Source organism: Syngnathus leptorhynchus, chromosome 7, assembly GCF_054491065.1.
Source record: "Syngnathus leptorhynchus isolate UIUO chromosome 7, UIUO_Slep, whole genome shotgun sequence".
Taxonomy (NCBI): Eukaryota; Metazoa; Chordata; class Actinopteri; order Syngnathiformes; family Syngnathidae; genus Syngnathus; species Syngnathus leptorhynchus.
Window position 1 is genome coordinate 1,623,152 of NC_141201.1, and position 23,716 is coordinate 1,646,867.

General features: G+C 46.8%; 1 protein-coding gene across 2 annotated transcripts in view; it reads right to left on the reverse strand.

The window, feature by feature from the left end:
- Nucleotides 1–3,119: 3,119 nt before the first annotated feature.
- The window catches only part of cntn5 (contactin 5), a 67,844-nt gene continuing 47,247 nt past the window's right edge, over nucleotides 3,120–23,716 (reverse strand). For both annotated transcript variants that reach the window (XM_085915640.1, XM_085915641.1), the window contains 17 exons: nucleotides 22,591–22,693; nucleotides 20,217–20,398; nucleotides 17,868–18,004; nucleotides 17,656–17,785; nucleotides 16,230–16,374; nucleotides 12,834–12,961; nucleotides 12,537–12,724; nucleotides 11,980–12,100; nucleotides 11,162–11,320; nucleotides 10,483–10,632; nucleotides 10,314–10,384; nucleotides 5,424–5,658; nucleotides 5,245–5,354; nucleotides 4,825–5,011; nucleotides 4,638–4,750; nucleotides 4,400–4,568; nucleotides 3,120–3,793 (listed from right to left, as the gene is read on the reverse strand). In XM_085915640.1, the coding sequence (XP_085771766.1) occupies nucleotides 3,705–3,793; nucleotides 4,400–4,568; nucleotides 4,638–4,750; nucleotides 4,825–5,011; nucleotides 5,245–5,354; nucleotides 5,424–5,658; nucleotides 10,314–10,384; nucleotides 10,483–10,632; nucleotides 11,162–11,320; nucleotides 11,980–12,100; nucleotides 12,537–12,724; nucleotides 12,834–12,961; nucleotides 16,230–16,374; nucleotides 17,656–17,785; nucleotides 17,868–18,004; nucleotides 20,217–20,398; nucleotides 22,591–22,693 (2,417 nt within the window). In that variant the 3' untranslated portion in view covers nucleotides 3,120–3,704. The remainder of the gene's footprint in view (nucleotides 3,794–4,399; nucleotides 4,569–4,637; nucleotides 4,751–4,824; nucleotides 5,012–5,244; nucleotides 5,355–5,423; nucleotides 5,659–10,313; nucleotides 10,385–10,482; nucleotides 10,633–11,161; nucleotides 11,321–11,979; nucleotides 12,101–12,536; nucleotides 12,725–12,833; nucleotides 12,962–16,229; nucleotides 16,375–17,655; nucleotides 17,786–17,867; nucleotides 18,005–20,216; nucleotides 20,399–22,590; nucleotides 22,694–23,716) is intronic.

Consider the following 23,716-nt stretch of genomic DNA (forward strand, 5'->3'; position numbering starts at 1 on the left):
AAGCCAATTTAATGGCGGAGATCGGCCGCCGAGAGGAAGCCGCCAGATGAGCACAGAGCGACCCTTTGACTGTTTAACAACTCCGCTTCAGTTTAAAGGAACCCTCGGATCGGCCTCGGCTGATCCGAGGCTGCGGCTCGGCGGACCGCCGGGGGGAACCTTTAAATCGGGCAATATGTCAGCGCCGCCAAAGGTTGGCTTTGTTGGAGAGCGTCCAGCAAAGCCATGGATTAAAAAAAAAAGAAAATGTAAAACAAAAAAAGGGCCGAGCCGTGAACCGGATGCCGCCCCTGAGGATAAACCTGGACGTTTACCTTTTCTTGCAGATTGAACGGCCAGGCGACAGGTCAGGACGGTTCAATCCGCCAAGGAGCCAGTGCATTAGAGGAACAGATTAGACTTTGATCCGTCCCAATCTAAAGGCAATGAATAAAACATTGGGTATTAGGCTCAGATCCACTTGTTATTAAGGTCTTAAAAGCTGAGCCGAGCAGAGGACGGACAGAAGGCAAGGCCGCAAGGAACGCTTGGAAATTAGCGGGAAGAAAACGGCATTTCCAGCCCAGCCAGACGGCAGGTGCGCCCTTCCGAGCATGACCTTGAAGGAGATGATTACCTTCTCTTGAAAAACCCAGGGCACCTCCACATTTTGTGTTTCGGTTCTCGTAGGAAGGCCACTGAGGCCGTCCTTGAAAAAAGAAACACATCTCACCATGTTTGCATCCCAGGGATGCTCAAAATGGGGGTCGGGGGCCAACGTGGGCCTCCGGCTGTACTTTGGGGGTCTGCAAAGTAACAGTGGTCAGCAGCAAATCTGAAACAGAGATGGCTTAATCTATTTGTTGAGACTGGGTTAAAAATGAGCTTAGCTTTTTCCTTAGCGCAGCAAATCTTTTTTAGGTTTGACATTTTTAAGCTTGATGCGATGTTTGAAACATCTGTGTAAGAATACTTCAAAGTAAATGGTAGCTGATGAAGAGCTGCACGTTTAAAATAGACGTTTTTAGCATGTTTGAAATTGAGTTGAGAACTTTTGCTTTTGCAGTGATACCCCTTGACAAGAACATGATCATTTCTGCTCTCCTTTTTAATCTAATAATACACAGAAAATAAAAAAATGTCAACAACTGTGAAAAACAAGGAATAAAACAGACTTTCTTCCGGTGTGCCACCTGCCACTTGTGTTTTTACCGTGTTCCGTTTGTATTTTCGCCGTACCCTCTGGCTTCTCTCATCTTCATTCCCCCCCCCCCCCCCTTTGAGTCGAGAACAAAAGCTAACTTCTTAACGTCCCTGCTGGGATTTGCACGCGGACCCATCCGACACTTGGCGACACTCTGCGCGACAAAAATAAGTTTGACACCCCCTGATTAGACTAATTGGAAACCGACAAAACAGTGCTCGAATTTTTATATTGCTAACACTAGCAACGTGCATATCTGTAGTCGACTGGCAAAACGAGAGGCCGATACTAAGCAACCGAGTCTCAATAACAAAACCCAGCTTGTCCGAAAAGATTTTTTGCTTTTCACACATTTGCACATGAATGTCCTCCCTAATGAGGAGTCGCAGCAGGACGCTTCTGCCCTTTAATTTCCTTACGAGGAGGCGGCGAGCGCCGTCTCTTTTAAATTGGCTGCTATTTTAATAGCGGCTGCAATTAAAAAGGCGAGGCGATCGTTGACGAAAGCGAGGCGTTAATGAAAGCATTTCTGCGCGCAAACGATGGCCTGCCACAACAAGTATGTTCTCAATCATCATCCTTAATATCCTCATAATGAGATACAAAGTCCGCAACGGAAGGCCGAAAAAATCGGGAGGTAGCTAAAGTTTTTCCCAAAAAAGCCAGCTAAAGTTGCTGAGGAACACAAATCACAAGTTGAAGCAAATAAATGAATGTCAAAGTCAAACAGGTCACGCTGTTGCTTTGATTTTCCCGCGCTGGGCTTCGCTCGCTTTATAGGACTCAAGGCGACTTCAATTAAGACGGCTGTGATTAGCGCTCGGGTGCAAGGCGGGAAAAAAAACAAAAAAGTTAGCGTGTTGACGCCGGCTCCAAAGCCGCCGCGCTAATCCTTTTGTTCACATTAGTCGGCACATGGCGCGCCTCCTTAATTCTGCGGCTGAAAAAAAAGCAAACGTCGCGGAGGAGGAAGAAGGGCATTAGCATGAGCAAGCAACGCTCCAAACAACAACAACAATCCCACTTTGAGCAGCTGAAAGCCTTCCCGTCGTCTGCTTTGACCTTTTCGTTAGCTTGGCCGCTAAGCCCGCAGGACGAGCATGCGCCAAGCCAAAATGATGTTTTGCGCTTATTCAAGTTGTAAACTCAGCTAATGCGCTGGTGTGAAATGGTCTGACATTATAACCACACACACACACACACATAAATGCACGGCTGGACTCGCGCGTTAATTGCTGACACGCTAGCTGGTGGCTCTCCCTTGTAGAAAACACAATCCATTATCATAAATCACATGTGCCAACACAGACAACAGCTGCGTGAATAATTAAAGGTTGCAACACGAGCGCTTGGCGTCCAAAAGCAACAAAAAACAATCATAAAAAATGAGGACGTAAAAAGAAATCAATGTTTGTGCAGTCCAGACACAAGTTGGAGCACCTCACATGAAAAAAAAAAAAAAAAAAAAGGTGCTCGGAGCAATGTGGCTCCCGAGCGGTCGACCTGCTGAGTTGTGCTTCTTGCAGAAAGTTGGAAAAAAAAAATTCTACTTTGGGTAATTTGGATGGTCGGGATGGCTAAGCAAGTTTGCCGCACATATTGATGCCGCCTCTCAGTCAGCCATGTTGGCCCGGCTCCAGTTTGGCTCCCGCACGGGATGTTGGCAAATGAAATGGCAGCGCCGTGTGACAAATGAAATGTTTGCCGTGTCTGAGCGCTGACATTTAAAGTCAGCTGCAACGAGGGCCGGCGAGAAAAGGTCCCCGTCCGTCGGCTCCGCTTCGGAAGCCTTTTGTGTTTGGAACGACGACAACCACGAAGCTGACTGATTGTCTTGATTTCATTTTGATTGATTGAAGACATTTTGCGCCGGCCGCGTGGCATTCCGACCCGAACAAAACAGATGACAAGAGGTCAGGATTTTAAAAATAGACATCACATTTATTGGTCACCGGGAGTCGCTACTTCTGCCTACTGTACTTCCATCAAGGTGAGCGCCGAAGCGCTGCTACCAACAGAAACCAAGCTGACACACGCCACCGTCTTCTTCTCTAAAAGATAACACCGTGTACAAAAAAGCAAGTCTCCAAAAGTAGTCCGAGTTGTCCTTGTATGGTCCGTAAACAAGAAAAAAAAATGAAGTTTTCTGCCGCCTGAGGAAAGAGGCGGTGTGGGGGCGGGCGGGCGAGCGATGCACACGTCCCAGATGATTCTGCTCGTGCTTCCGCTGCATTTTTCCGAGAAGTATTCGTGCTCCGCAGACCCCGGGAGTCAATGAGACGAGCACTTTATAAAAAAAAAAAAAAAAACTCCCTCCTCGCATAACACACGACAGCACAACACGAGCGCGATGTTGGACACGAAACTAAACGGGTGACGAGATGAGTCAACCCTCGCCGTCCGGACCTTTCCTCCTTCGCGGCAACGCCGTGCGTCGTCGTCAAAGGGAATTTCAACAAAAAAAAACAAAAACATCCCAATCCATTCCTCTCCCATCAAAAAGCATGAGTGTGAAGCGGCCTCACCAGGACGCTGAAGGCACCAGCAGAACCAAGAGCAACACGGGCCACGCCAGGTTGGCTTTGCACTCGCCGCTCTTTGCCCGCACACCTGACCGCAAAGAAAGAGCAGAAACTAATCAGATCAAATCAATCATACTAATAATATTTCATCATTTTTTAGCCTTTGTTTACAGCCTGCATCATTTTGACTTGGAAGAGAATTGTAATTTTTTTTTTTTTTTAAAACAGGTCAATGATTTGACTGCACTACATTTCCAAATGTATTTTGTCTTGTGTTGTGTGACAACTGTGTCATTGTCCAAGTCATTACGGGCGCAAACAATACAACCATTGAAGCGGCCACAAGGATAAAACATCTGCCGGGCGGTCTTGTCTCGCCGACGTGCCGCTAGCAGGTTAATTGGCTGAAGCTTTGCGAGCGTGGGCGAGGTAATTAAAAGAGCATTAGCCCAAAGAAAACTTTGCTCAGGCAAGAGCTACCATTGCTTCATTACAACAACTAGCATGGAGCTATGCTAACAGCGACATGCTACCTGTTGCCTAATTATCAACATTTTCAAAGACCGAGAGTCAAAAGTCTGTTCTTCTTTACTTTTAGGAAAGAAATGTAAGCATCTAGTTTTTTTTAATGCCTGTGTACTTTTTCCCCCACATGTAAAATGAAAGCTAGCAACAAACGAGCGCGGCGGCCTACCGGAAGAGGTGACGAGTCGTATTTGCGAGCTGACCGCCCCGTCGCCGCCCTCGCTGAGGGCGCGCACCTCGATGACGTAAGTGCCGCCCTCGGGAAGCGACAGCGTGGTGGACGGGTTGATGGTGCGGGTCACCTGGTTGTGGCCTCGGCCCTCCTGCTTAAGTAACACCTGCGGCGCACCAAAGAGAGCGTTTCACGTGTCGGCGTGCGGATTTGACGCGGAAAACGGGACGGTTACCATGTAGCCGATGACGGACGATTCGTTTTCCTTGGGCTTTACCGGGTCCCAGCTTAACGACACGTTGTTGCCCTCTTGAATCCATTGCAGGTTGCCTGGAGGCTGCACGGGTGCTGAAGAGCCACAAAGGAAAAATCATCAGCCTGAGAGGAAAAAAAAAAAAAGGGGGGGGGGGGGGGGTACCTACGGGCTTTCCTGGTCTTGGCCATGACGGAGGCACTGGCGGGTCCTTGCCCGATGCTGTTGAAGCCTTTGACGGTGAGCACGTACTGGCTGTTCCCTTCCAAGCCCCCCAGGAGCAGGGAAGTCTCGTTCTTTGAGGTTCTCTGCGTCCAGCCGGATTCCTCCTTCTCGGACTCTTTCCAGCAGCTCACCTGGTCACGGGTTGAAATTTCAAAACTTCATTTGAATCTCAACGGGAGAAGGGAATGAGCGAATGATTCCAGACACTTTGGTCAACCGTCTACAAAAAAAAAAAGTCCAAGTCGGGCAATGAAGTCTTAAAACTGTCAACACAAGTCCAGTACGAGGAACTCTAGTCACATGACAGCTGGTTTAACTGTACCTAATGAAGTGTCTGCTCGGTGTATTTGAGAAATGAGCGCACCTCATATCCTTTGGGTCTTCCAGGTCCGGGGTTGGGCGGCCTCCACGTGACTCTTATTTGCGAAGCCGAGATTGCGTAAGCTTTCACGTCGGACGGCGCCTCTCTGGGCTCTGCACACGCACACACATTGAACGTTTTTTTTTTTTTCCAAAAACAACAAGCCACAAATTTGACCTCACCGCCCTCGGCCGAGTAGATGACGACGACCGGGCTGAAGGGCCCGTCGCCCTTGTTGTTGTACACGCCCACTTTGACCTCGAAGGGCGTCAGCGGCGGGAAGGTCTCGTCGCGGTACTTGTACGTGGTGGAGTCGGCCGACGTCACCATCTTCTCCTTCCAGCCGCGCGTGCCGTTGGCGCGGAAGGCCACAATGTAGCCGAAGCCCTCGCCGTTTTGGAACTCCTCAGACACGGGCTGGAACAGAAAGAAAGTGGAAAGAGATTTTTCATTTCATTTATTTTATGATTTATTGATATTGTCATTATTTTACTACGAGGCCCCAATAACCATGAAATCTATTTTTGACTGATTAAAAAAAAAACCCACAAAACTCATATTGCCACATTTTTTTTTTTTTTTTTTTACCAATTTAAAACGGAAACACACATTGAGCAGTTTTCCTTTTGTAAGAGCCGCTGAAGAAACAAACTTTTGTTATCTGGAGCAATTTCCTCTCGGTTAACTGTAATTCGCCGCCAGTGTTCATAAAGCCGCCGTCTGTCGCGAGGCGAAGGGCTCGGCGGCACATTTGCAGCGAGACATTTGTCTCCCGGCATCCCTGACAGGAGGACTTTTTTTTTTTTTTCCCCCCTTCTTCTTCTTTTGGACGACGGCTGGTGCGCTCCACGAGTTGTCTTCCAGCAACTCCATCCAATCAAACGGCAATTCATTAGGACGGAATTCAATTAATTAATGCGAGCCGAGCGGCTTAAGGGCCTGGCTAAATGCGATATATGGAAAGGAGCCGCTGCCTTTTTGCGTTTAATGGAATATGTTTTAATGACGGTGCGTGACAGCCAATATTAATATTAATCAAGAGTGACTCCAAGCGCCACCGATTCACATTTGCATGTGTTTTACACAACTTCAACTCGGTTGGAAGGAGTACACGGAAAGCCTAGCGATGTCAAACGGGGGGGGAGAGAATCGAACCCGGAGCCCTTTAGTGACGAGCCGCATTTTGATCGTCGGTCGCGTGGCAACTTTGAGGCCGAGTTTTTCTATCAGGTACTTGCGTTCGGATATAGACTTGGTTCCAAAATACACTTTAAGTAGGAAATGAAAAATAGGAATCAAAATCATACAAACAGCTCGGCCGATTCCGAGTGAATCGGCTCCTGGCTCAAATGAGCCGCGTCATCCCCGGCGCTAATGGCGGCGGATGAAAAGGCGATGACCAATCACCGTGACCGCGCTCATTACAGAGATGATCAGCGGAGCTAAATGAGCTGTCATCAAAGCGGTGAAACTTTTAGAAGCGGCGTGAACCGACGGCGTAAGAGGGGAGCCGCGTGGACAGAGCGTGACGGCTCGGGTCTCGATGGGGTTCAATCGTTAACAATCTCCCAAATTGCTTTTCCGAATTTTGTTTGTGATACTTCAAAAATGTACGTTTTCTTGCAAACACGCCTGACTTTAATTTCAGCTGACACCCAAAAAATCCGCCGGCGCAATTTGCATCAGGTTTGATCAATCTCATTCCTCGTGCTAATTTCATCGACAGGATTTGCATCTACTCCTCCCACAACGGTAATTTGGCAGGCACAATCCGGAATGCGCCCAGTTGCTACATCATCTTCCAAAATCAAGTTTGCGCCTGTCAAAGCTTTTCGTAAATCAGGCCCAGAGTGGATCGAGTTCCTGGGTCAGAAAGACTTTAGCCTGTTCTGGGTTTTACCGTTCTTGGCATAAACCATTTTATATGCGGACTGATAAAAAAGTAGGACAAAAAAAAACATTCAGAGACACATGTGGACAGCGCCTGATAACTCAGCTCACCAGCAAGCGCTAATGGGCTCGGTGACTGCGAGGCCAACCCTAATGGACGCACGCCCCCGCGGAAAAGCAGCCGACTGTTTAGTCATTCATCTCGCTCCAACGCCGTCTGTCCGGCCGACCGGCCGGCCGTCGACGACCCTTCCGCAGATGATTGCAGAAGCCTTGCCCAACGAGCCGCCGCCGCCGGCAAAAAGGGCGGCGTCTCCTTTCATAAGGGTCTCCATCGATCACCTGGCCCCCGCTGCTGATTTATTCCCAAACGTGTTGAGCGGCCACCGGAGGAAATAGCGCAGCGGCGGGAAACCAGTTGAGGTTGCGAGAGAGAGGAGCTTGTCAAATTTATGGGTGACAGTGAGGCGGAGTGGAGAGACATCATCACATTCATATTTCTTATCACTCGCTCACATGAGTGAAAACCTCCACCAAGGCCAATGGAAAGCACCGATTGCGCCCGACGTACTAAATCGAGTTCTTCCTCCGGTAAAAAAATATTCGAAACAGCTCTCGGTGTGATGCAGTGCAGTTGTACAGGCACAATCTTAAAGGTCCATCCACCACCCGGTGCTGGTCCTCGATGATACATTTGAACCACGTGGAGCTTTGGAAATGTTAGAACACGTGCGGCAACACTCAAAGTTTGTGCTTTCAATCCAGATGCAGCTGAAAATATTCATTTTATCTTTTGGACTTAGCCTTAGTTGTCTGACTACAAACTTGCCCCACTGTCCATGGTGTTCCACAGGGTTCAATCTTGGGGCCTCTGCTGTTTTCATTACATTGCAAGAGAAGTTATATAGATGTACTATATAAAAAAAAAAAATCATGTTTTAGTGATGTTTTGGGGTATCTGTAAGGAATGAATGTCATTTCCATTCATTTCAACGGAGAAAATAGATCCGAGGTACGAGTGAGTTGTGGATAAGGAACGGATTAAATTCGGGCTTCAAGTGGAGCACTTTATTCATATGCTAATTGGATTTAAGCCAACAATATGTTTCATGGGGCCGCTGCGGTCATTGACACCAACAGGCATCCATTCCATCTGGATGGTGCTACGTTTCCACTCCTTCTCCCAGTAGCAGTTGGGCTGCCAGGCCCTCCTTAATAACGACTTGCTTGCACATCTGTTCACCTTTTGCCAGAGTGTCCTTCAACCCGTCTTAATTACAAATTCTTGGCCTCGCTCGCAGTCAACGGGGACGGACGGGGCCCCGTAACCCGCCGACTCCCGACCCATCTGCGGGCTGAGCCGTTGCCGTCAATTTCCCCTTGGCTCGCCGTGAGATTGATTAGCTTTAGCGGCAGAATACAAACACGTGAATACGCACGGACGGTTCCGACCCGCTGTTTTCTTCACCTTGGTCTTCTGGCACCCAATTGCATATTCACTACATCTTCATCACGGGTCCCAGGTGGGCTGCGGGGACCGAGCGCCTCGTCAGCACATTTGTCAACTGTGACCAAAGTGAGCCTCGATGCTCAAAGCTACAAGATGCGGTTGTGTTAAATACAGAACGGTCTTTTTTTTTTTTTTCTCTTTATTACATTCTGTGTATAGCGCCACGGCTCAACGTCCCCTGGGCCCAATGAGATAATCCTCTTTATCTCGGACGGGAGCGTCTTATTACAGTAATCACTTCTACCTCTGCTCTGGCGGAAAACAATCGGCTCCCTGGGTTTCTTTGCAAAAAGAAAAAAAAAAAAAATCCCCGTCTTGACTCCCCCCACCCCCGCAGAAGATTTTTCAGTAAAATAATCTTTGTCATTGACATTTATTGTAAGTAACACACGGATAAAGTCACAGCTTGTGCGGCCGAGCATATATGCGTGTCCATACTAATACTATTGTTTTTATTCGGAGCTAATTTGTTATTGATTTTGCCTGGCAGGGACGCAGCAACTTGGTCCGACTCTATCAGTAAATCTTGCACGCACACCTGATAGTGTTGGTTTAGAATAAAAACGCTGCTTTGCATTCTGCTCCAATCGATCTCGACAGTCTTTGCTTTTAATTACGTCGTGCTCAATGCTATTTTGTTACCTTCGCATTTATAAAAAGGTTTCGCTGGGGTGGTAGGGTCGAACTGCTGAAGGAAAATATGGATCGGGTGACAAAACCTTTTTTTTTTTTTAAACATGTACAATTTAGCAGTTTTGGCAATTTTTGGAATTATTTGTCTTGCTCTCCTTTATTTTTAGGACAAAACCTTGGCATTTGACCAGGGGTGTTTTAAATCTATATATATCCTTCTTCCCATTCATTACTTGTGAATAATTCAGGAACTTTAATATAAAAATTCTGACACTCCGAAGGTGTGTGTGTATAATGGTGTCCCTGATCGGGACAGGGATGGGCGGGGCCTCGGTGCCGCTCTGCGCTCCACTGAGTGTCATTCTATTTTCATTTTAGATCCATTTTTAGGCGGAACAACCCCAGACTCTTGTCAAGGTTCCATCCCACACTGAAAAAGTTTCCTCCGAGTTTTAATTAGAGACCACTCTTGACGCTTGCACGACGGACGCGACATCGCTCATCGACTCTCCGCGACAGCAAACCCGGCGGAGTGTAAACGCTTGTGATTATTTTGCAAAACGTTCAAAACCGTTCAAGCGTTTCCTTCGAGGCTTTGGAGGCAGCGACATCCATCAAGTGCGCTTGATTCCCCCCCCCCCCCCCCCAATTCCATTCTACCTTCCCAATGTGTGACAGGTATTCCCAGGTAAGACAAAGTGACAAATGCTAATGAATGGCCCGGCTAGCAGCAGCGGCGGTGGCGGCGGCTTGCGCGTACCCATTAAGTCACATTCATGGCTGCGGAATTCACGAGGAGCTCCCAACGCAAATCTGGGGAATGGAATGGACTGAAACGTGGCCACCTGATTGGCCCGCTCGACTGAATTAGATTTCTTTGAGAGGCACACTGACTGCAAAAGGTGAGTGGCAATAAGTGGACGGAAATAAAACGTTTCTTTGAAGCTGTTTGTCTGTGGTCACGGTGACATTCCAGCCCCAAATCTGTGCTTAAAAATAAATAATAAGAAAAAGAAAAGAAAGTTGGTGCAGCGCTTACCTCCCAGGAGATGACCAGTTCGTGCCTGCGGCCATTCCCGCCACTCACATTCGTCGGCGCCACTGAGGGTACTGAAGAGCATAAAAAAGAAAGTTTTCCCATTACACACTTTGGAGGCACACTTTAAAAAAGATTTTCTATTTTATATGCAGCAGCAGTCGAAGGGTACCGGCTTCTTTAGTTCGGACTCCTCGGGAAGGAGCGCTGGGATCTCCCGTCCCGATGGCGTTGCTGGCGACCACTCGGAACTCGTACTCCACCCAGGGGTTGAGTTCTACGGCCACGGCCGACTCCAGGTCCCCGGTGACGGGTTCCGGGTCTGTGACCAACAAACAATCCGCTTAAGTACAAAAACAAAAACATATGTACTTCCCACCACTGTTTAGCGTAGCCAAAAGAAAGCATGAAATATTTAGTTTTCCAACACCGGGTGCTTCCTGACATTTCTTTCCAAAGCGGAGCTCAGCTTTTGTACTGCCAAGGGCGGAGAAACTCGATGCTATTTGCTAATCCTCAGCGACGCTACATGCTAACGACGGCGTCATCCGGCGAAAGCTCTATCTCATCAAAGCGTTGCGCGCCGGACGACGGCATCACCATGAAGCTAATTCTCATCAATTGTTAACAGCCGACGACGCTTTAATGCTAATTGACGCCTTTGGTGCCAAAATAAAGAAAATCAGCACGTATGCTAAACAAGCAACGATACGCTTTTATCTCCTAATTGAGGCCAAAAAGGTTACTAGCAGATACAAAGCGTGGCACATTATACAAGCCCCAATTATTTTTTTTCAACTTGTTAAAATGTCTGCTGATGAGTTGCTTCGGGAGTCAAAAGATTTCGTTACCCGTTTTGACCGTTTGCCATCCTAATGAAAAGGGGCTGCGGGCCTGCAGGTGGTAAGTATTGATCGGACTGTGGTTGTCCAGGCCGCGGGTCCACGACAGGGTGGCGCTGGTCTCGCTGATCTCCTCCACGATGACCACACCGGGAGGGCCGGGAGGACCTGCGAGAAGTTGAAATCAGATGAGTGGTTGCATCACCATCTGGACAACTGGATTGGAACCCAGAACCACAGAGCTGCGAGGCAAATGTGCCAACCACTTGTGAAAAAGGCAAGTGACAAAAAAATTTTGTAGAACGCATTGCCGTCACAAACGACATTCTATCCCGGTCGGGATCAGTTTGCAGATGCTTCGTTTGCCTTCACAAAGGCAATTAGACAAAGGAATTAGCATGAAAAGCAGATATCTGAAAAACAAAGCCGACTAAACTGCAAACACAATCGGCGTTGATCTGAGAGAGGAATGCTCCGACGTTGGCTTTTTTTGGGGATGTCAGGACTCGCCGTGTTCCAATAAAAGCCAACATATGTTTACCTCCGTCTTGTTTAGTGGCGGCAAATGCGAGGACTCGGGGGAAAGGTGGAGTGGAGCGAACAGCTGGCGTTCTCTCCCACGAAAAGGCAAATGTGCTGTGTCGCCGGCAAGGTGTCCCGTTAGAAGGTGACCGTAAAAGTGGCTCACTGACAAATGAGAAACGCGCCAGGCTACCGTTTCAAAACCAATCTGGAGCAACGGCATCCCGTGGTCACATGACCGTATATCATCATTTTAATCATCATTTTACCTTTCTTCTTCTCGTAGCGACTTGAAAGTAGCTCACCTCGAACAAGAAGTTGGGCCTCGGCGCCGATGGTGTCGGCGCTGGTCTGGGCCCTGCAGCCGTACTTGCCAGCGTGCTTCAGCAAAATGCTCCTAATCATCAAATCCACCGTGGACGACTGCTGCAAAGACATACAAGTCAGACATGAGAAGGATTCGGAATACGCTTGAAAGGAAAGCGTACGACGCCTTTACATGTTGGAGCTCAAGCGGCTGGGGAAAAAAAAAAGAGTTCCTGTTCAATTCAGCCGCTCATACCCCCCCCTTCCTTTTTGCTGTGGGAAATGAGAAGCGCCGTGGGCTACAAAGCCACACGAGCTCCTTTCGCGGCTGCTGATTAAAAGTTCAGAGCGTGCGTCGCCGCCGCCCGCCAACGGGGAGGGAGCAAGCTAGCGATCAATGTCGTTAGGTGGCGAGACGACGACTTGTCGGGACACATGTGACTTTAAAACAAGGCTTCTGCATTTCCTGCTCGCCACCAAAGACGGGAGTGAGTTACATCCCGTATCGCGCAAGTTGGACGGAAGTCTCCGGTAACGTTCAAACGTTCCTGCTTACTTTGGCTCGGACAGTCTGGATGTACTCAAAATGGCCGCCGCCCTGCTGGAAGCTTATTGGCTTGTGGTTGAACAGCCACTGGAAGGAGACGTCCAGCGAGGTGTCGTGCGTGGCCTTGCAGCTCAGCACCACGCTCTCGCCCACCGTCACCTCCACCCGGTTGGGGCTCAGCTCCACGCGCATGGCCTCTGCAAGCACAAAGCTGCTGCACTGTCACCTCAGACGGAGCGGCTGTGATGTCATCAGTCGTCAGGTTGAGTAGAAAGTCGACGGAGCCCGCCGCCGCCCGCCGCTTACCTTTCACCCAGACCGTGGCGGTCATCTCGGCCCAGCCCAGCTGATTCTCCGCCCGGCACACGTAGTCGCCTTCGTCGGCGCGGCTGGCGTTGACGATCCTCAGAGTGTTGTTACGCAACAGCATCAATCTGCCGCAGAGCAACAACAACCGTCGCTCATCGCTACGGTGACACTCGGGAGGTGCACTGGATGTAAATACGATTGCTACATCAAAACAAATAAAACAGCAGCAACACCGAGTTTAGTCATACTTTTTTTTTTTTAATTAATTTTGAGGACCCTCAAATCAATCATCAAATAATCACCCAAGTGCTCGGTCCACGCAAGGACGTTTTGAGCCGTGTACTTTCGGACGCCATGTTTGCTTTTTTTTTTTTTATGGCGACGCAACATTGACATGAAAGCCTTTCGGTGCAGATCAATGAGCAATTTAAATATGTTAATGAGGCTGACCCGCAGGTAAACGCTGCGAGTTGGCTCGCATCTCCGGAGGATTTAAAGCGCAGATGTTTCTCGAGATAGAGGCGACGCTCAGAACGTTTTAGTCACGGGGGTTGGCTGGAGAAAAAAAAAAAAATTCCGTTAACGACACTTTGACTTCAACCGCTTCTTGCCTTTGAGGTCGAGAACAAAAGCGGCGCATCCGTCGCCTGACTATCAATTGCGGGCGGGGGGAGTGATTCTTTTTCAAGAACATGGCAGTTCTTTTTCAAATCAACGTACGGCGGAGCGTTACACTCGTGCATTCGCCTAACAAAAGCTGTCAAAAGCGAGTCTCGCATTTCACCGCCGCGTCCTCTGGGGAGACGGCGAAGTGTAATCGACGGGAAAAACAAACAGGTGAGCATGCCGAGATTCCTAAGTAGCCGCTGAAGGACGCGCCGAATGTTTGCTGGAGAATGGGCACAGAAAGAACAAGTGGGGGACTACGGTCATATGATTTAGGATTTGGTGGCATTTGCAATTAAAATCTTTTTGAAATTGGATGATTTTTGCATTTTATTTTCCTATTTATGAGCACTGTGCGATGAATGTGAACACAATTTGACTAGTTACACAATAGGAAGCTAATGCTAGCTTGGTCTTCCTTGCAGTTTTTTTGCATCGCAAATATCAAAATCAAGGACAGATACTCAAAGTGGCTAATGTGTGAAAATATTTTATGACATTTGAATTGCAGTTACTCAATTTGACAACAGTAACTTGGGACTTGAAGTTTGGAGATGTACACTTTATGACTTGCACGTGTGAATTACATCTACCCAGCGTAGGAAAAAAATATTTTTCTCCCATCCTCGTCATCTATTTCAGGCTTGTGAGTCATCGATGCCATTCAAATTAATTAACGTTGTTTGCCATTTAAATCTCAACGCCCCCCCCCCCCCCCCTTTCATAATGTGCGAAGCTCATTGAAATTGGCAAAGAGGACGCCGGGAAGGCGTGACCGAATCTTGACAAGCGCAATTCACGAGGCAATCTGCAGCCAGGGAGACATTTTTCAAACGAGGGCATTAGCAAATTCACGTCCCCCCCACAAGGACGTCGACACACAGAGGACAAGACGGCGACCGGCGCCTACTCGGGACATGCAAATTGAGCTGAGCGTAGGATATTTAAAGCAAACAATCAAAATATACAGGTGAACTATTGGAATAAAAGAGAATTTCAGTTTCAGTTACGTATCACATAACAAAGGCATGGCTGTCATTGAAAACTTCTTAGTGAATTTGACTGAAAGGTTGTTTTGTTTATATTGTTTTGTCCCGTGATTGACTGGCGACCTGTCCCGGGTGTACAAAATGGAGGCATGGCATTCAGCATGAATGATGAAGAATTAAAAGCTGCATTGACCCGCTTCTCCCCGAGGAGTAAAAATAAAACATACCCATCATTGTCTACAAAAAAAAAAGGATTAATACTTTGTGTTTAGGTCACAAAAAGCTTGAACATTAGCGGAAATCCATGTTCATTACGCACCTTCATTAAGTCAGGACAGCTGTCAATGGTAGATAAACACGGGCGGGCCTTTTCGATTCACCCCGAAAAAGAACGATGGCCTCGCCGTCCGTAAACCTCGCCGCTCCACAAAGGCCAATGTCACAAAATCTTTGGCGCAGTCGGGTCAGGTCAACACCTGAACGGCGGCCGCTTTTGTTTCCAGATAGGAATCACCTTTATCGCACGCTGGATCGGGACTGACCTTTTTAAAGCGCTGCCTATTGATTTCGTCCCGGCAGAGTGACGGGGTCGCCGAGGAGTCGTCCTCGGTGGGCAACAACTGGCAAACTTTACTTCATTTTCGAAAACTTGAAGTGGACCTCAATTTCTTGACAATAAAATGTTACATGTAGCCACACGAGTCTAAACACGACATTTTGATTATGATTAATATTGCGTTTGTGGAATTTGAGTTAAGCAGCAAAATTCTGCCGTTTTTATCCACCATTTTGCCACTTGCTGTCACAACCAATCACGGCTCAGCTTCAGAAAAGCGGTGAGCTGTGATTGGTTGTTTGTAATGCGTGTCTGGATCTGAACAAAGTTGGCAAAGTCTGTTTCAGAGGTAAAATTCAGAAGCGTTTTCTGCTCCCAGAACGCTTGACTTTATCTCGGGTCAGATAAGAGCCCGATCGCAGGTACAACTTTTCCCGCGGCTGCCAGGGAAAAATAGATTTGCAGCTTTGACGAATGCCTCCGAGGCTTTATCGGGTTCAGGCGAGCCCGAGTCATTAATCATCATTTTATGGGCCCGCACACTCCGCAAAGCCAAAAAGGCAATCTTCTGCAGCGGCGGCCAGTTCAAACAACAGCTCGATTCCCTCTTTGGACTATTTTAGAGATGAAATATTTCGAGTCAAATGACCGCATCAAAGGAACTTTGACACGTCACTTTGATTGACGGAGCCCGACGGATGCTCCCGGTGAAAGGACCACGCCTCAACGTGCACGAGAGCTCCGAATGCAATGGTGGGTGGGCTCCGCGAGGGAGGGGGGGGAGTCTCTGAAGTAGCAACCGCCATGTTTTGTTTCACACTGACACTTCATTTCAGTCACACTAATAAAACCGGCACGCCTCCTAAGGCCCTTGCCGTGGGGGGAACGCTTTAAAAAATAACGAAGTGAAAATATGGCGAGAGGCGAACTTTTCTCGACTTCATGAATATTTTAACCCGGGGTAATAAAAATAAACTTTGATGCTTTTAAACATGCAAGTTTGAAACTTTCAGATGTGGCTATTAAAACAGTCAGTAAACAATGATCGGTCGGTGTGATTCTAAATCAATATTTCCCTTTTGAAATGAATTGAAATTACAGCTCAATAAAACCATTCCAAAATGACATTTTATACCCACGGAGTCATTGTTGTAAAAATTCTCATTAGAAATTCCCGCCTACCTTTTAGTGGGCTGTATCCTCCGATCGGCTCGCCTCCACGTGATCCGCGGCTTGGGCGATGCCCGAGGTTTGCACTCGATGGACGCGTCCTTGCCCAGCGTGGCGATGACTCGCACCGGATTGGGTACAAAGATGGGCGCCGACGCTGTGAGGCACCAAGCAGTGACGTGGTTTTAGTCAAACAGTCGTTTCAGCAAGGTCATTTACTTTATTACGTAACATTTACTTCTTTTTTTTTTTTTGGACTAAAACTAAAAAAACCTTTTAAAATCAAATAAATAATAAAAGTCAACATGAAATAAAAACTAAAATAATAATAATTTAAAATATATATATATATATATATATTTTTTTTTTTTTTCCTCCAACCCTGTTATGTACACAAGACTGGAAATGAAGGCGTAATTGTGAAATGGGGCCTCATCCTCATCCTCACAACACATCAAGGCCACGTCCAGGCTGCGAGGCTTTGTCAGCCAGCATTATTTAAATACTGAGTGACGCTTCCCGAGTGACATTACACACAATGACAATCCAATCGCGGCCCTAGCTGCGGGCCGACCCGACCGACCGGTTCCGTGCCACCCTCTCGTCTTCCGGGCCGCGGCGGACACCCGCTCGCCGGCGCTGACGTCTGTGCGCCTTCATCAGAGTCGGAGCGCGACCCGTTGCCGGTGGCGTCGGCCACCACTTGTCAGCAGCGATGGGCTGACGCGGCCCACGGCGCCGAGCAACAGCCGGCCTCGAGTGATCGTTTATCTTGGCGTTCTCTTGAGTTTTTGCGCGGGGGCGTCAGCGGATTGGAAATTTCCTCCATCCTCGTCAGGGCTTGTTAAAGTTTCATTAACATCTTCTGGACAGTGTGACACAGTTGCCAGAGTGTGTACCCTGTTTAGGGAGTCAAGAAAAAAAAAAAAAAGCGAGAAGAAAAAGGTGCTTTTGATTGTCCCAAATGCCAGCGATTCCCCTTCAAAAAGGGCATGCCACGCTGACAGTAAATCAAAGCCTCCCTCGGGGGAGCACGAAAAGGGGAATGAGCGTCACCAGCTGCGTTCCACTATACAAGATGACAAGGAGAAAATGGCGCAGAGGGCGGCCAGCCTAAACCGTGGATCAAAATCGGCTTCCAGCCGAACCGCCTAAGTCCAATGACTCATTCAACTTGTGTATTAAATTGGGGAAGTCAACTCAAAAACTTTCTTTCCAATAATCCTCACCATATTCTGATTCATAGGTTTGTGGCGGCCATTTTGCAACTTGCTGTCCACTGAAAATGACATCACACTTGCTCGGGGTTCACAACCAATCACGGCTCAAATGGCAAATGTCACATGACCAAACCCCTTCGCAGACTTCTGTACATTCTGAAGTGATGATCAAAAACCTTAAAACGTGTTTTAGAGCAAAAAAAAAAAAAGGGGCGTACCTAAAATCTTGAGTTCGGCATTGGAGTAAATGGCGCCGTACTTATTTTCCGCCACGCACTGGTACATTCCCGAGTCCACGGGCTGCAGCTTATGAATAGAGAGGTCGCCGTTCACGAGCTCCACTCGACCCTTGAACGCAAAGAAGAAGAAAATGGCCGCTTGATGATGATTCATGGCGACAAAAAAAGAAGAAGCGGAGAGGTGCTTGTACCTGGGACGTCAAGGGCAAACCGTTGCGCAACCAACGATAGGTAGGCCGGGGCCTCCCCGTGGCCTTGCACTCCCAGTGGAGCTTCTCGCCGCTATCCAGCTGAGAGTCATTAATCATCCGCACCCACTGCGGCAGCGCTGGAAGAAAAAGGAAGAGAAAAAAATCAAATCATCGCTGAAACATCCCTAATGTGACAATTTGCTAGCTTTGAGCTCAGTTAGCCTCAATCAGATATATATTAAACATCGAAAGGCAGATTGTTGATGTTTTTGCAGTAACGTTTGGATGCTTTCTCAGCCCATCTTATCGGATTTTATATTTTCCCAACGCTTACAGCGTCACTTTCAAGAAATGTGCTCTTATGGCGCTCTCCTTTTCATCTGGAAGTCTCTGTCTATCAGGCTCGATGCATTTTTCAATACGTGAACGTATATTCATGAGATTATAAAATTTACAAGGACTTCTCGTTGGAGTCGGATCGTTCGTCTTGCGTGGGTGCGAGAATATTAATCAGCCACCGAGAACCGAGCAACCGGCGCCGGCCCGCCCGTTCCTTCTTTTAGTTTAATCTTTCAAGGTCTTTTTTTTTGTATTAAACTTTTTTCTCAGTTATGTTAATAATGCACAAACGACAAGAGCTGATCTTTGGAAATGAAAGGGATGCAAATTAATTCAAAGAAAATGAAAGATGCAAGTGGCTTTTTCTTTCAAGCCAAATCCTTGAAGTGATCAAACTTTAAACTCCGCCCACACGAGATGATGTCGCAATTTTTTTTTAAGTCAATTCCCGAGTACGAGTTCGTCAAAGGACGAGCCCTGGTACTGTCCCTAAGATGGCCGAATTCCAGTTCAATTTCAAGCAGAGAACTTTTTTATGTTTCATGTTCGTGTTTATGGTGAAACTACAAAAGAACGAAAAAAGGACTCTCTTCATTTTGGTGTATTGGTCTTGAAAGATTAACGCTGAAAAATATCGACATGGCAAAACTTGGTAAGCTTCTGGTTTTATGAAGTGGTAATGAATTTATTGAGCATAATTGGAAAGATAAAAACCAAAATTGCAAAGGGGCTTTTTCTTATTGGGTGCACCGGCCCTAATAAGCGGAGTTCAATAAAGTTTTTCCAAATAAGATGTTTTTTATGTGCCCGGTGTGATTATTACCTTAGATTTAGAGCTTTTCATGTCCACTAATGCAATTTGGGGTTTCCCGAATGTAGCGCTGTTCCCATTGTTGTCTATTCCGTGCAATTTCAGTTTGGCCCAATGTTGTTGTCTGATTGCTCCTTTATGGTCGGGAATGTCCAATTCACAATAAAAGCCCAACGTAGTATCAGATGACCTCAAGGAAATTACTTTTAGCCACAACAAGCTGAGGCTCCTTTTCTCCTTGTGCTGTCAACTGAGGCGGCGCGGGACCTTGGAAGTGTGTCCCGCGCCAAAGCGGGCGCTACTTCATTACGTCGGCCTTGTGCTTGTGGCACGACTTGAATTGGGTGGCCGCTTCCTTTATGATCACTTGCAAAACAAAGTCAACGTGCCTACGCTAGCATTTTCCTCGAGAATCGGCGCAAAGTTTGGATACGAACGTTTTACATAACGGTTGCTCACTGACACATTCGGGGGGGAAATAAGAAAAGTCAGCATACCAAATTTCTGTTCTTTTTTTTTTTAACCTCGTCTACAAATAACATGACCCATATCTCTATTTTTGAAGAATCAGATGCGGCCCTTGAGCACAAAAGTTTGCACACCCACGTCCTGAAAGAAAAGCGCCGGCTAATTGGCTACGGTAGTTAGCGATATAATTACACTTTTTTTGACACTGGAGATAAAAATGAATCCTGCCACCAGTCAAGAAAATATTGTTGGTAACTGCCCAGCTTTTCCTCTAAAGAACTCATAAAAGAAGTTATTGAGGAGCGCTCGGCCCAATTTCTGGCTTTGCGGTATTTGGCACGGTGACGATAACCAGGTTTTGTGTGATGGACGCATTTAATGAAAACGGGCAGCGGTTTGACGTTTGCTAAGTGATTATTATTGACAGAACTCATCCCATCCCGAGACACAAATTATAACATGACTGACAGAAATGAGCACTACAGCGCAAAAACTGGGCACGTAAAAAAAAAAAAAAAAAAAGTAGTATGGGAAGAGTTTATTATATAAAATATCGAATTGAAGCCCAAATTTGACTTGGTAATATTTCCAAAACAAATAAAAACAGCAAGCCTGAATAAAAGAGGATACATTCTTTATCCTCTGCAAGGAGCTGGGACCACCCGACTTTTTTCTAGTTTACAGGCATCCATTTTTGAACTAGAAGACTGAGGAGCAAGCTTGAGACTTACTATAGACCTGCAGATGTCCCTTGAAAGCCGTCCCTCCCCTGGGGTTCTCGGCTTTGCACTCGTACGTCCCCGAGTCCTCCAGCTGGATGTTGGGGATCTCCAAGACGGCCTGAGACTTGCGGAGTCGGGCCTTTTTGGGAATATTGCCGTTGATCTTTCGCCACGTGATTGTGGGCACCGGACTGTGACGAGAAAAAAAAAAATAAAAGTTCTGGAGTAGAGTTTCGGATGTTGTGGAAGAGGAACGCGTCTGTGCTTTCTTTCTTCATTTTATTTCCTCCCAGCGCAGATCTCCATTAGCATTCGGGGCAATTTCTGGGGCGACCTTCAAAACGGCTCGGTGATTAAGAGTCGGCATCGACTCCACGCCGGGCTGCTCACGAAGAATCACTTGATTAAGATGCACGTAGGTATTGTCTAACCGCTACTTTTTTTTTTTTTTCTTTCTCCAGAAACATCCGTCTCTCAGACACATTAAGCGTCTGCCTCGAGAGCACGGCCCGCTGTTATAATAAGCCACTTCACTCCCGCCCGCCGCTCAACGCGAAGGCCCTCGCCATTCTCCCCCCCTCTCCTCCCGAGGCTGAACAAGCATCTGCCAGGATTTGTAGAGTTTGATTCCCCTCGGGGTCAGTTAAACTGAAAAGCGAGTGGGCTGCTGTACGGCAATTTAGGCAAAAGTATCCAAAACGTTTCAGGGCGCAATTGAAAGGAAGCGGGGAGATGAAAGTCTTTGAACCGACGCCACTTTTTTTCTTGGAATGAAAAAAGGCGGCGTTTCAACTTTGATCCATCCATCCATGCATTCCTTTTCGTGTTGGGAAGTTGGCCGGAGTCTTTCCAGATTGACTGCAGACCGCACCGTGGATTGATTGGTCGACGGTCGATCACAGCGCACAGATGGACTGAGACTTTTTGGACACCTCCGCGAAAAATGACTTGAAAGTGATGAAATTGGAATTTGGAGAAAAATATGCGAGCGGCTCGAAACTTTGACGGGGATCGGATTTCTTTCTCATATTGGGAAATTTTGTTCTTGAACAGAACGTGATGTCAGGGCACCAATCATGGTCACCACCAGCGCCGGCGTCCGTCGAGATCAACGAGAAAACCGAAGGGCGTCCTTCGCCAAATTCCCGACGCCATTCTAAGCGCCGTCATCCGTCTCAACTAACTGGAAATGGCTCTCTGATGGAAAGTTATCAAACGGAATTGAGTTGAGAGAGGCACAGCTGCTGTTTGGCTTTTTTTTTTTTTTGGTCGGTAGAATTTTCAGTCCCCGGCGTTGCGATGTTTGGGAAGGAATTTGGCGTAATGAGCGACGTTGATTGGAATCTAGGTAAACCACGATGAGGTTTTCAGTGATTTATTTTAGATTAGAGACACTGGATGACAGACATCCATGAATAATTCATGCTGACTAATTATAAACATAATGGAGTGTGTGATGCAAGCTAATTTTTGCTCAAAAGCAAATCACTTTTCTTTGGAGAAGATTGAAAATATGTCGCGGCATGTTTTTTTTGTTTGTTTAAATGTTGTAAAATTCACAGTAAAACTTAGTTACAGTCATTAGATCAGATATTTGCCAAGTCTTAAACTTGTCACCTGTGAAATTAATGAGTCGACTTCGGTTCGCTCGAAAAAAAAAAAAAAGATTTCATCGAATGTTTTTTCCTGTTTAATATTTCAAACTTTTACTGCATTTTATATGACTATTATATGACATTCTTTCATCGAATGTTCAAACTTTATCACTGTAATATTACACTTTGACTTATTGATAATACGCGTAATGACATTTTCATGACGTCGCATCTTTTTTCAAATTTCTTCTTGTCATCGTTTGACTGAGAACCTGATAAGCTTCCACCAAAACGGAATCATAAAACCTATCAATGTTGGTGTTATGAAAACCAACAAGCCCTAACTTTTTCAGCATTTCCGACAGCTCCCGCGATGCTAACTTTAGTAAGTGTGCTAAGTGCTTTTGGAATGCACTCTCTATGGACTCTCCCCTCCTGGCAGACGACTATTACAATGTCATTTATTTTCCGCGCCGATATAACCTTGTCCCGCTTCGTTCATTCATTCAACGCAGAGCTCGGAAACCCCCCCACACACACACACATACATTAAGCCTTATCCCTAAGGGTGGATACATCTAACACACACACCCAGTCTCTTAACATCTCGCCTGAAGAAGTCATGTAATGGAATAAAGACGTTTTAAGAGGACAGGAAAAACACAGGGAACATTAACCGAGCTGTGATGAGCTGTGGTGCTCTTTTTTTTTTTTAAATCAGATTTTATGATCAGCCGCCACAGCAAATAGCCAGCGTTTATTTGCGCAATATGTCCTTGTTTACTTACTTGCCCAGCGCGAAGCACTCCAGTCTGACGGTCACGCCTCTGGCGGCCAACACCGAGGTGGGGAAGTGCACCTCAATTTTGGGCTCGTATTCACCCATGACACCTGGAAAAGGTGAAGGAAGAGATTAAGATATTGGCTGTATTTCACAAAAGAGCGCCGTTTTATCGTGCTGCTTGAACGTGTGGCGAGCAGAGAGCACTTCATAACGTTTGTTAATATTAAGCATCCGGGTCAATCCAAAAGGTTCACCAATCTGCTTTGTGGATGTTATTTTCTCACAGATGAACGTTGAAAACATCCGTTTGGGTTGTCGTTGAGTCAGAAGTAAACGGCTAGCACGCTAGCTAACGTCAGCTGTATGGCATCAGAGATGGTTTCATTTGGGAATTGAATCTCAAAATATCTGTGAAATAATTCAAAAGATGTCTGTCTTTTCTATCAAGCATCCACTTCTACTGATCACACTTTATCAAACGTGGCTTGGCTTCACGGTTCTAACATCCGAGAGGATAATTGCATTTTCCTCTTTATCTCCTCAACGTCCTTTTAGCACCTGGTGCTTTGTTTTGAAAAGGGTAATCGACCTCGGCACGTGAGTTGGATATTTTCGCAGAGGTGTAGCGCATTAACGCCGGGCTGAGTTAGTCGTGTTAAACGGTAGCCGAGGATAGGCGCCATTAAGATGATGTACTAACACAATGTGCGAATGTAGGCCGGGATAACCAATCTGCTCGACAATCCGCATTGCCGGCCGATAAGGTGCTATCAGTCCAAGCTAAGTGGTGACATGACGAATGGCGCGCCTCCTCCACTCGAGGAAGGACCGGGCGTCCTTTTGTTTATTTGCCAAACGCTTAAGGCGGCCATTAATATCCATTGGCGATGGTGTCACTACGTACGGCTTCCAGCTCATTTGGATAAAAACAACAACAAACTGTATTTACTCGTACCGATACCTCGTACCGATACCGCTCATTTCATTTGACGCAATGACAAAAAATGTCTTCTTTCGAACACAAACGATGATTCATTGATGTGTAAAACTGCCACAGTACGGCGCCATCTATTGCAGAGGAGGACTTACTAGACGTCAGATTTTGTTAGCCCTTGTTATTGGCGAAATAA